This window comes from Empidonax traillii, unplaced genomic scaffold, assembly GCF_003031625.1.
Source record: "Empidonax traillii isolate 1590-97213 ecotype Southwest subspecies unplaced genomic scaffold, ASM303162v1 scaffold440:size489645, whole genome shotgun sequence".
In the NCBI taxonomy this organism is placed as follows: Eukaryota; Metazoa; Chordata; class Aves; order Passeriformes; family Tyrannidae; genus Empidonax; species Empidonax traillii.
The window spans coordinates 50,450-63,023 of record NW_020955633.1 but is presented as its reverse complement, the minus strand read 5'-3'; the positions used below and the strand labels follow the sequence as shown (position 1 = coordinate 63,023).

General features: G+C 37.2%; 1 protein-coding gene across 4 annotated transcripts in view; it reads right to left on the bottom strand.

Moving 5' to 3' along the window:
- The window catches only part of CHID1 (chitinase domain containing 1), a 108,754-nt gene that overhangs the window by 60,748 nt on the left and 35,432 nt on the right, over positions 1–12,574 (bottom strand). For all 4 annotated transcript variants that reach the window (XM_027894728.1, XM_027894726.1, XM_027894725.1 and 1 more), the window contains 2 exons: positions 6,780–6,881; positions 5,409–5,564 (listed from right to left, as the gene is read on the bottom strand). In XM_027894728.1, coding sequence (XP_027750529.1) covers positions 5,409–5,564; positions 6,780–6,881 — 258 coding nt within the window. The remainder of the gene's footprint in view (positions 1–5,408; positions 5,565–6,779; positions 6,882–12,574) is intronic.

Genomic DNA, 12,574 nt, shown 5'->3' with positions numbered 1-12,574 from the left:
CCAACACCAAGCAAAAATGAATTGTTATCTTTTCAGCACAGGGCATGAGAGAGGATGGGGCAATGGGAGCTAAGGATTCATGGTGGAGTGATCTGGACACATATAGTTATCTGTTATATGTTCTTTATTAATCATCACATACTTGAAGAGATTCAGTCAGAGCTAGTAGTGGCTTTTAGTCTACCACTTGTGATCTCACAAGCCCAAACAAGGCTACCAAAGGCATGAGTTTCTTTCACTCCACACTGGGTGCACATATGTAAATTTACTTTACAGTAAAGGCTTCTGGCTCTTCTCTTTGTTTTAAATCACAGAAGTAATTTTCCTAATTTCATCATGCTATCTTCTAATGATTTGAGTACAACGAGATAGTAAAGAACTATATCCTTGTTATTTTGTCAACATTTAACTGCCTAAATATTGCCTCCAGCAAATTTACTATCAGCAAAAGATCCTCAGACACAGAGAAGAGCACATTTTTAAGGTATACATATATATATATTTTAAGATATACACACTCCCCCATAGCCAATATGTCACTGTACCACTGAACTTCAGAACCCATCATTTGCTTGATAAACAAAAGCCACCTTTCCCTCATTTCAAAAGAAATAAAGAATACGTTTTACATAAAAACCAACTAAAATAGGTTTTGTATTTACCATCATATTTACAACTTGAATAAGCTGAAATATGACCACAAATTTACTTCATTAGGTGTTCTATCCACCTTATGTGAATCACAAGTCTTACACTTCCAGCTTACAGCTCACACTCACCTTCTATTCCTAAAGAGATGAAAGGACAGATATACCATGGAAGCCACACAAAACAGAATATTCCAGAGGAAATTTACCAGAATAAACCTTTTGAAACATTCCTAAAATATTCAGACATTTCTAATATAGAAATAACTTCTGATTTCAGGCCCAATTGTAACTTTATCCCATCACTGCCACGATTTTACCATCTGACCCAGCGGTACAATTTAGGAAGAAAGAGCTTAACAGTTTCTCCAGTGAAGAGGAGAGCTGGTCAACAGGCCAAAACATTCACTCCTACAGAGCTAATTGGTCAATCAGTTTATTTGAAATACTAGTATCTCCCCAACATTATATAAACAATGAGAAAAATTGATTAAATCAGGAGACAGAATCCTGGCACACAGGGAAGCAATGGAAATCCTGGGAGAATTACAGCATGAAGAGAAATGTTGTGAAACCCTTGCAGCTTGAAGAGTAAAAGTGTTCCCAGCACTAGCCTTTTGCTTACCTTCTGTAAGACAAAATCATGAGTCACAGTTGGCCCAAATATTCTTAAATTGCTGCTAATAAAGCCACTGCCATGATAATACAAAGAAAAAGTTCACCTCTAACTGTTTCTAAGTACTACTTTTTATGACCTGCTGTTCACAGAATGGCAGGCAGCCAATAAAATTCTTGGTAGAATTCTATATCCTCATATTGCTTGCAAGCCATCTTATTTTCTGTCTCTGAATAGCACAGTGCATTGTCAAATTAGTTTCTCCCTTGCTTCATCTGGCAACTTATTATATCAATCTTCTTAAATGTTTAAAATTAACATAAAAATCCCTATTCGGATTACTTTAAATAAAATGTAAGCATACACAGCACTGTTTCAAAATAATGGAACTATTCACATATCTATTTTCAATAGCTAAGCCTGGAACAAAAGCAGCTTGAATGTAGAATATATTCGGAAGCTGTACACAGTCAGGTGAAACATTAGAGATGTATCTTCCCTCTTTCAACACTATACAAATAGAAGGAAGAAAATAATACATTAAATAATACTTTAATTAAATAATAATAATGCATTAAACTTACAGGGATATGCTCGATCAAGAAGGTTGATTTATTAAAGGTAAGCAACACCATTGTCAAATGACAGCTTATGATTTACATTTCTTTTAATTCACAGTCTATCAGTGCCCCTTTGGCCCAGGTCATAAGGGATATAGATTTTAGATGGTGTGGAATGAAAAACACCACTACACTGTTGTCTAACCTCCCATGAGAATACAAAACAAAACTGCAATTGATATATAGTGTCCCAATGATTAAGAGAGATTCCGTGGAGCAGAAAGCTAAGGGCAAAAAATATACACTGGAAGTAAGAGCTCGTGAGATTGAGGGGCTTGCTGACCTACTACGGGTCTCTAAAGAGGACTCAGAGGTGAAGATTCCTCAGAAAGACTCAACAATTTCTTAAGCTTCAGGGTATACTGAAGAATTATTTACCCAAGACATCCACTTTGGAGGTGAACAGGAAATACTGTCAGATTGCAGTATCAACAGAGGACGTGCTGGAACCAGCTGATCATTAGAACAGCAAGTCAGCAGCACCAGGTGGTTTGTTCAGATTTCAATACAGTGCAAAGTTAAAATGACTGCATCTTAGCAATTCAGACACCTGATTCTTGACAGCCAGGGGGTAGAAAACAGTGCCAGAAGCACTAGAGGTGATTTGGGGAATCACAGACACAAACCCTTTATTTCCAGCTTAGGACTTGATGCAAATTACATCACAATGAAATAAACTTGAATGTAGCTTCTCTCCACATAACCCACAATGGCACTTGGTTGATTACAGCACCAGAATGTGCTATAATCTCTGAGACTGACTCACTGAATTAACAAATCACAGTTGTGACTGAGCTGCAAGACAAACACATTGTTACTGCAGTTATAGAAACTGTAGTTCCTACTGTAACACCCAAGGACAACCTATCTTGTGCTGTAAGAGAAAAAGTGTTTTCATTTCATTTAATCCTGAGATACAGATATATATACATGCAAGAATATACATATATACCTATTACTTCTTACAGTGTGTAAGAAGGAAACAGGATATTACACAGAAAGGTTGTATATCTTTTCAAGTACTTCTACCTTTAGATTACATTCTGCAATAAAAAACACTGCCAAATAATATTTTATGCAAACAGGGATTCTACTGTATAAATTATTTTATGCATTTCTGGACTGAAAAAATATGCAGTGAATGAAATCTACTTATGTTCAGAGTCTCTTTTCATCACCTAATTCCTGTCCTAAAGAAAAACAAAAACATGAGACCAGCAAAGGTTTCTGCATTCAATCCTATGCATGTGCTTTACTAATCATCAGTTTAAGCGCACAATATATTGACATAAAACAACTTGAGAATAGATTCAGTTTGCCACTGAATCTTGCAGTTCTCCATCTTTGTTCTTAAAGAGGATCAGACTCCCATGAATATGCTTCAGCAAAACAGTGTGCACCTTACAGTGAGCCAAGGAGCACTGACATGTTGGGTACTAGTACATGCAATAAATTTCAGATGCAAAAACTTAAGCAGAAATCTACAACAAAGTTGATACTCACTATACTGCACTTAACTGAATAGATTTTGAATTAATTTTAATACCAGTACTTTAGTTTAACTCCACTTTCAATACAACATATGGAGGGTGCCTTAAAGGAATCAATCTTCAAAACTTCTGGCAGGCCAAAGGACTTCCTTACAAACAGCCTGATACCATTTAAGTGGCAGAAATATGATTTTACATTACAAACCTTCCCTGCCCTGTTTTCTCTATGTCAGAAGCTTGGCCTATTTTGAAGCTGTTTTACTTTGAATCTATTTTACTATTACATTACTACATGTTACATGTACAACAAAGATTAAAACATAACTGTGTATGCTCAAAACTATATTTCTGGAAAATAAACTTAACCACTGAGCGGTGGGTAAGGCAGCACATTAAAAACAAATGTGTTTTATGTATAAACTCAAAGTCTCTTAAAGACTTTGTCCAGAACCTTGCTCCTGGTAGATATCTGAAAAACTAAAATCATGATCTGTCAATGAAGAATACGTTACCAGGATCATTCTCTGTATAAAACATACTGTCCCACACTGTGCACTAGTGTCCTACATACAGCCAAATATAGCCTCTTTCAGTAAAACTTAGAATAGTCATACATAAATCTTTGTTAGGCTATTTTTGCCATTAATTAAAAAGCAACATGAATTAATACCATATGAAATTATTACTATGAAAGAAGAATCTATGAAAAGTAAAAGTAGATGCCATCCTAGTGCTCAGTGTTTTTTTCAAGGGGAAACTTCATTTCACATTTTGTGGTTCAGAAAAAAAAAAAAGCAAGAACCTTTTATTGTGCTAGATAGTGCTATACTCCTACTTGCACAAGGAACCGCAAATATTACAGTGAAGCTACATAATTTTGCTGAGCTTGTATAATTAGGTCTGTAAATCAACAATGCTTTCACTATTGAGTATTTTTCCTGCCTAATCACTACAACTAACTTTACAGAAATCATTCTGAAATACTCTCTATATACCTTTTGCTGTAGACAATGGCTTTATTTTCTTCTTCTGTTATTCAGTCAGATTCAAAGACAATCCAGCACTGGGAGAAAGCTGTGTCTAGAGTATTATACCCCTGCATAGAGCCAAGGAGAAGCAGGAAGAGAGCAGAGGCAAGCACAGTGATGACAGTTTGTGTTTGCATAACGGAAGGCATGGACACAAGAATTCAGAGCCCTGCCTTACACAGTCCACCTCAGATAGCATTTCAATGTCTATAAAGCAGTCTGTTATTATATTTAAATATTGTGGGGTAATGAACTTAGTAACTTCTGAAAGTGAGAACAGCTGCCTTGTGTGCTTTAGGTTTGCTTCCACTTGGTTTGGTTCTATTTCAAAATAGAGAAACAAATTTCTAAACAAACCTAATTTTCCTGCCAAATTCATTTTTCTTCTGGTTTGATGTACTATACCCTGAATGTATTTCTACAAAGCTTGCTGTTATTACAGGTGGTTATTACCCAAAACTAAAACCATTCTCCTCTGAGAATCAATATAAAATTTTAAGCTAGTTTTGGAATAGTTCCCTTTATCTTGTTACAGATTCTTTTCTCCAGATGCACTTCTTGCAGCTTTTTCTATGGATGGCATATTGCTGTCTGAAACCAGTATCAAATTTCAAAGTAACAGGTAACAACTTTGGGAGCTGAGAGAAACAATCCTTAGGACAACTGCATGAATCCCCAAAAATGATACAGAGCAGAACATTTTGACACCAAGATGGCAACCTGCACGTACAAACATGGATAGAGGAAAGAGGGAAAACTACACGAATCATTTTTCCATAGGAGTTCTGACAGGATAACTGTGCCATCTACCTGCATTTCTGTACAGCGAAGAGAAGTTACAGGTCTTGCTTTAACTGGTGAGCTACTATTTCAGGTGCAGATTTATCACTTTTGCCATTTCTATGTTGCTAACACATCCGTATTTCTAAGCAAGGATACTCACGAATTTTTAAGTTTTGTGAGAAAATATATTATACATAAGTACTTATTATCCAGAGAAGTCATACCTGCTGCCAAGGATTGGCTCCCCAGAGGGTCCCAAAGCAGAATAGTCCATGCCATAGAAATTCAGCCCTAGAAGTATTTTATTCCTCCATTTTGAATCAGGATCCAGTACTTGAACGCAGGCTCGTACCCAGGGAAGAGGGGAATTTGGACCAGGTCTGTCAAGTTAGCAAAAATCAAACAGGCTGTCAGAAAAAGTACATGTTCACTCTCAGCCTTTTGACTTGTGCAATTGTAAAAAAAAGTAAATTATGGCACACAAAAATCAGTGATGATGAACCTACAATCCTATGAAGGTTAAATGCACATTCTTCAACAGGTTGAAGTGTTGAGGCACAAAACATGCTTGCCCCACTTTTGACTTTGTAATTCAATTCTAAGGTGCAAGGACATAAAACCCCTTACTCCAGAGAGTAAGAAGTTTCCCCCAGCACATTTTCTCTGTCACTGGGCGTTGTACAATACCTAAGCTACAATTCAAAACCTCTGTGTGACTTCAGTTGTTTTCCAGTATCCTCATCCTCAATGTTTTTACTGCCAACTGGCAAAACATACTGGGACAAAATCCACTATTTACTTACAGAAAGAACTATAAGATTATGACTGGTAAGCAAGGCAGGGTTCAATGATTGTTTAACACTTATTTATGGAAAAAAATCCTAAAAAGGCAATAACTTCACAAAAAGCTACATTAAGAAAAAGAGTATAGCCTTAACACACAGAGTAATTGAATTGTCATGTATCTAACAGAATAGTGACTCATTCCATTCCTATCTCTTTGGAGAGGAGAGCAGGTTTTCCCTCAAACACTTGCTAACATGATAAAAGGAGATATATATTCTAGTCTTACAAATACCAACATCTACTCCCTACTAATTATCTGCCTCAAAGCCTTCATGATATCTGTGCCATTAAAACCCAATATGCTAATACAGCAGAGGAATGTTGCTGGAAATCATGTTCGTGTTTAAAGGCAAATGAATTATCAATTGTGCTTTAAAGCTAATTTGTTCAACAATGATATGTCGTAGATTATTCGTGTACCTATCATGCAGAACTGTGCTAAATAAAACAAAAGAACCTGGCCTGGAAAAGAGTAAGTGTCAGGTTATCCTTTTAAAAGGATAACTTTTTAGCTCGAGTACAAAGTCTTTCATAAAATCCAAACCCCAAAAATACATTGCTGTTAAAAATGTACTGAGTTATGAGCTTGTTCAAAAGTCACCTACCCTAACTACAAATCCAGAACTTCAGTATCAGGTACGGTCACAACACACTATCCACTTTACTAGAAAAAATTAACTCATACTGTAAATTTAATAATGGCTTAACAGTTCCTTCAACAACCTTTCTAATGTTAGGTGGAGTCTTACCGATGTGGTGCTGAATAGTCATACGTCATGAGACTGAAGCTGTCTATTGCTGAGGCCAACTGATCGAATTCCTTCTTTGTGAACATTCCCGGCTGGTTAGTCCTTCCAAAACAAAGCAAAACAGAAACAAGAGGAAGAGATAAATTACTACAATAACCTGGTTTATTCTCTCCTTTGGGTTTTTTTTGATCACGGAAGAAAAAAATTTCACTCTGAGGTGGGGGAAAAAAAAAAAAGATATTTCAGTGCCATTCTTATAATAAATGTCTAAGAAAAACCCCCAAATTTAATGCCAGAAAGGTTGCCAGCGGGAATAATCATATTTCCACAGCATATCTTACCAAATAAGCATTTCTAGCATGCCTACAATACTGATTATAAGGGCTACAGACTAATCAAATTGCCTTAGGTAGCAATCAATTGAACTCTAAAAGTTTTTGCAAAACCTTTAATTGCCTGGCCTGTCAAACTGGTTTTGACACTTGGAAAACTAAGTTCTCTGAGGCATACTTAAATAAATGGATGGGTGCAGCTTTTGAGAGAAAAACATAAACCTAAGATAATTTTTTTATTAATCTCAAAAAGAACAATAATTCCAGTTTATGTTGTACTTAAGAAAGACTATACAAACCTGTTTTCTTTAGACAAAAACAGATCCATTTCTTCCTTTGTGGGGGGGAAAGGGAGGAAAGGAAGAAATCCATTCTACGACCCTCTCTGGACAAAAGTCTAGTAATTCCTTCAGCACATCTTTGTATGAAATATGGAAGTATGAAATACTTCCCCCTTTCTTTTGCCTACCCTTGATTTACAAAATAGAGCACTGGATTATTATCTAGTATTATTATCTACTATAGCTTCATGGGTGAGAGAGAGAGTGTATATTTTGTCAGTTTTGGACTCATACTGGCTTCCTTCAACCATTCAAGCTGGAAACAATTAATTCACACAAAAAAACCCAATGAATCTGTTTCAAAGAGAATTTGTAACTTCAAACTAGTAGCACTAATAGCACAGCAGGGAACAGAAGCCAGCCTTAATCACATTGCAAAGATGGGACTGAACTAAAAAGGAAAAGCTGCTGCCAGGAGAACCATGTCCTCAGCCAGAGGGCTCTGAAGCATGTTGACATGAAACAAATAGGTAGAGAAGTAGCATATTGTCCTAAATAATCCAGGAGAGCAGAGTTCATAAGGGGACATTATAAAAGAAAAGAAAAAGGGGAAAAAAGGTGGTTTAACAGGTGCAAACTCTGTAATGCATCTCTGCTATTCAAGGGGCAGACTTACAGGATTGTGCAAGATTCCTCTAGAGTGTAGAGCAGAGAGACAGAAGAATCCAGACCTTCCCAATAATATCAGAAACCAATACTTGCTCTAGAAATTAGTAGGCAATCCCTATTTAGACAAGGTACACTTTTAAAACCACTCACATTCCATCTTTAATGTAAAAACGAAAAAGATGTTCAGTGACAGATGCCAGTAATAAACAGAAAAATCACATATTTTGACCCTTAACCCTTTTGGATCAGTTTGCAAATTCTACATCCAACAATATGTGCTGAGCGGATCACCAGAGCATAACAGTGTTCATTTATCAGTTTACAAGGACACTTTCTGTTCCATTGCACTGGAAAAGTGAACAGAATACAGGTTACGAAGTGGAGTGGATTAAATCGCTTAACATGTCTGTTGTGTTACAAGAGAGCAAAGCATGAATGATACGTGTAAAACAGGTCAATGAACCTGCCCAAACATACCCTGGATTATGTAGCTGTGATCTGCATGAAGCACAGCGGTATTGTGGAAGTCTCAAATGTTCAGAAACAGTGATACACTGGTCCTGTGAAGGAGGAATCCCGTCCCTTTCCCTCCAGGGTTTTAACAAATTAAAACAAATCCCCACTTCTGGAACCTATTGGGTTTTTGTATAGTTATCTGCTTGTCATTTAATGTAATTGCAAACTACAGTTGTTCTACAAGAATTTTAGAAAAAAAAAAAAAATCAAACAAATCTCTGAAACTATGTCATGGCAACTTGGATGTCTGCAGGCAAAGCAATTCCCCAGTGAAAACTCCAGCTAAACACATTTTCATTAAATTGATTGTGATTACTCATGAGGGGAAAAGCACAAAAAGTAATTATAATGTGTATTAGGTATTAGGGCAAATTGGATTGCTTTATAGATAAGGCTAGGTATACTTTAATGGAATTTGCATGTGTAGCTTAAGAAACACACAAGTTAAAATGGATTTTGTCATCATTTTCTCCAAAGCAATCTTGTAACTCAACTACTTCCATGACATAGGAGAGCCATCTAAGTGGCAAGGGCACAAATTTCCAACTTGGAACAAACCCAGCAGCAATGAACACGCTTTGTCCATTCACGTAGAGTTTTAAAATGCCACCACTCTTCACAAAAAAGCAAGCACCCCTCACCATTTCAATGGTGAGTACCACCAGCCAACTCTGCTAGAGTCAAGCACTTTGGGAAACTGTCCATTGGAGCAAAAACCAGACTATTTGATTCATGCCTTTAGAATTGTTCTGAGTCAAGAAAACCGGCACTCAAGGATAAAACCTAAATACTTTTCAACAGCTATTATGCTTAAAATTTGGGGCTTTCCAATCATCCTGACATTTAATTGTAAACTTAGCTCAAGAGCAAGTATGTTGACTACTGACTACTTTGTTGAGAAAGCCAGTACAAAGAAATTCAAGCGAGTTGGCACCGTATATGTGAAATCCATGAAAATAATATTTCCCATATCTAAGTCAAAAGCCTGTCATTCTTTTAAACCCTGAATACCATCTCCAAAATCTTCAGTAAAGAGGCAGAAAATTCATCATCATCATTTATTTGCTCTGTACAACATACACAGAATCATTGAATATGCTGAGTTGGAAGGGACCCACAAGGATCATTGAGTCCAACTCCAGGCCCTGCACAGGACACCCTAAGAGTCACACCATGTGCCTGAGAGTATTGTCAAAACACGTCCTGAACTCTGGCAGGCTTGGTGCTGTGACCACTGAATATTTCCAGTCTTATAAACTGGGACTCAACTCCACTCTCACTTTGGATGGTTTTTAACACGGTACGTTTCATTTTAAAACTTTCTCAAGAAGATTTAAGAGACACTGTGGAAAGAGAGGCAAAATTAATAACTGAGTTTGCTCTGCAAATCTGTTCTTAAAACTCCCATCAGTCTTGAGCATCCCAGGGCTCCTCCCAGCCCCTCTGCAAAACCAGATCCAAGCCCTTCCCCTGAGATCCTGAAATCCTCCCAGAGCCGGGAGAAGGATGATGATGGAGGAGGGATGCCCTAGGTGGTAGATTCCACAGCCCCAGCCCTGCTGCCCCAGAGCTCCAGCCCCCCGGAGGTGACACAATCCCCAGGCACTGCCATTCCATGATGCGTGGGGTCAGGGAGGCCACGCGAGCGAAGGGACTGGAGGCACTTGGGGGACCGAGGTCCCTGACCTGGACGGAGCGCAGGGCACCGTGGGTTTTGTTCAGTAATTTTCAGTAAGATTCAACAAAATACATGAATGTGAACCATAATCAACAGAAAAACTGAACTATATAAAATGAATCTATAACCAAACCTGCTCATCAGAGTGTCCCCCAGAGAAAAAACCCCTGCCTTACACTATTAAAAAACCCCATAGTGGTTTTTTTTTCATTCTGAGATGCTTGTTTTCCTTTTGCTATTAAATAGGTCTTAAACTTGCTCAGGCAACTTCTCATAGTTATGGGTTTGGTTTGTGCTATTACTGAAGAAGCACTGGAGTTTTTAGCTCCATTCACGGCAGTTTCAATGTGTCAGTGCAGTATTATGTCTCAACCTATACAACCAGGCATTATATTGTATTTTTACGTCTTCCTTACCCATTAGGCTCTCCGTGTTTCCAGCAAAGAGAGCTTCTCTAGCCATGATGAATACTCTGGTGAAAAGCAGATGCAAAGCTAGGAAGTGTTAATATTGGAGGCATCACTCAACCTACTTTTCTGATGGAAAGTCATGATCCAAAAATTCATCATAAACTTGATAGTCAACTTTCAGTACAGGGTTCTAAGTCTGTGATAAAGAAATTCCCTTACACAACATCCACAGAAACCATCTTCTTATAAGAAACCCCAGAAATGCAATGTGATCTTTACAACTTCTCCTCAGTAAGAGAACAAAGTCAACCTGGCAGAACTCATAGAACAACTATCCCCCTGAGAGCATAAGTCTTATTTGCACATATTCCTGAGAGTTTGTCAGCAGTTTCCAATGGCATGCTGTCATATGTATAGAAAAAAACCTATTACTGGGACAACAGCACAGACTTAGAAGAAGAAATCACCTATTTTCCTTGGTATTTCTTAGCTTCACAGTCTCTTTTTACCATCCTGTCTTTTCATGCCTAAAATAACTGCAGGGGAGTTTGCTTCATAGCCTAGAATGTCTATTACCTGAATCTTCCAAATTACATACAGTCATATGTATCAAAATTCCCATTAGTGCCTGACTGATAAGCATGTCTATAAGGTTTTGACTTTTTAGTCTTTCATATTGAAAGACTGGAAAAATACTTCAACAATGCAAGATGCTTTCATTTATTTTCAAATGAATCTACATTCTCAGTTACTTCTTGTCTCACTACAATTACTCTCCAAATGAAGTAAGGAGAAAAAAAGAAAAAAAAGGTGTTGTAACTGACTGCTATTCCCTGCAAGTTTGAACTGCATTCTTGTTGGGTTACCTCACCTTCTCCCTCCCAAGAAGTTTCCTGTATATTCACATCTTTTCAATAGCCTTCATAATGGAAAACTGATTGATTTTCTGTTTCTGCTATGATTCTATTTCAGAAGTCAGCCTCTCAGTAATGACTTAATTTTCTTGTCATGTATAATTTTCTGTAAAGCAACTATTTGCAAATTTTCTCCCATCTTTCTTCACCATCAGATATTATTGGTTTTCATAGCTCGTTGCAGATAGGAGCATTATAGTATAATGCTAATCCATTTTATGAACAGAGCACTGAATTCAGTTAATGCACAATCACTGAATAAAAATTCAGTGTTTCTGCCTGCATGAAGTCTGTTCCACAGCAAACAGGAGAAAGAGTTAAAATGCCTACCCTGTTCATCATACAATTATAGGCATTGATAATGAAGTAATCAAATGCATAAACAAGCTAAAGCTGAAACCATTTTCTTTTCAGAAGAAATCCACAACAGTTTTGTAATTATCCTTTCTCGCTTTAGGTTTTTCAAAACTCTTAAAATGACAGCTCACTGAAGGAATTCTCCACTGTCAGTACCTAAAAAACAGTTCCACATGAATCCTGGTTTCCATGGATGTTTTGCAACTAGATTGTCTGGTGTCTTAGAGATGTCTCATCTACAATGTCCTCTTACAGCTGGGTCTTGGGAAAAAAAAGAGATATGTTATCTTCATCTGTCCAGCTGTCTATTTTTAAGTGACAAGGACCTGATGATTAATACTCTATGCTTATGTCAATTTGGTTTGAAACTGGTCAAATGCCAAAAAAGCTTTAGTAGAGAGATGAAAAACATGAGAGAGAAAGCTTACAGACACTTTGTTACCTCAGAAATCAGGCTAAAAGTGGAATTAAGATCTTTCTACAATAACATTGTATGTAGTAGGCAAGTCAACAACAGGATCTTGACATAATACTGCTGTTCAAAGCCACGAACAATAATTACAGATCTAATCCCTGCTGTCAAAAAAGAACGTGACCATACTGAATGTTTAACCAAAAAAGAGAGATTCTCAGACAGA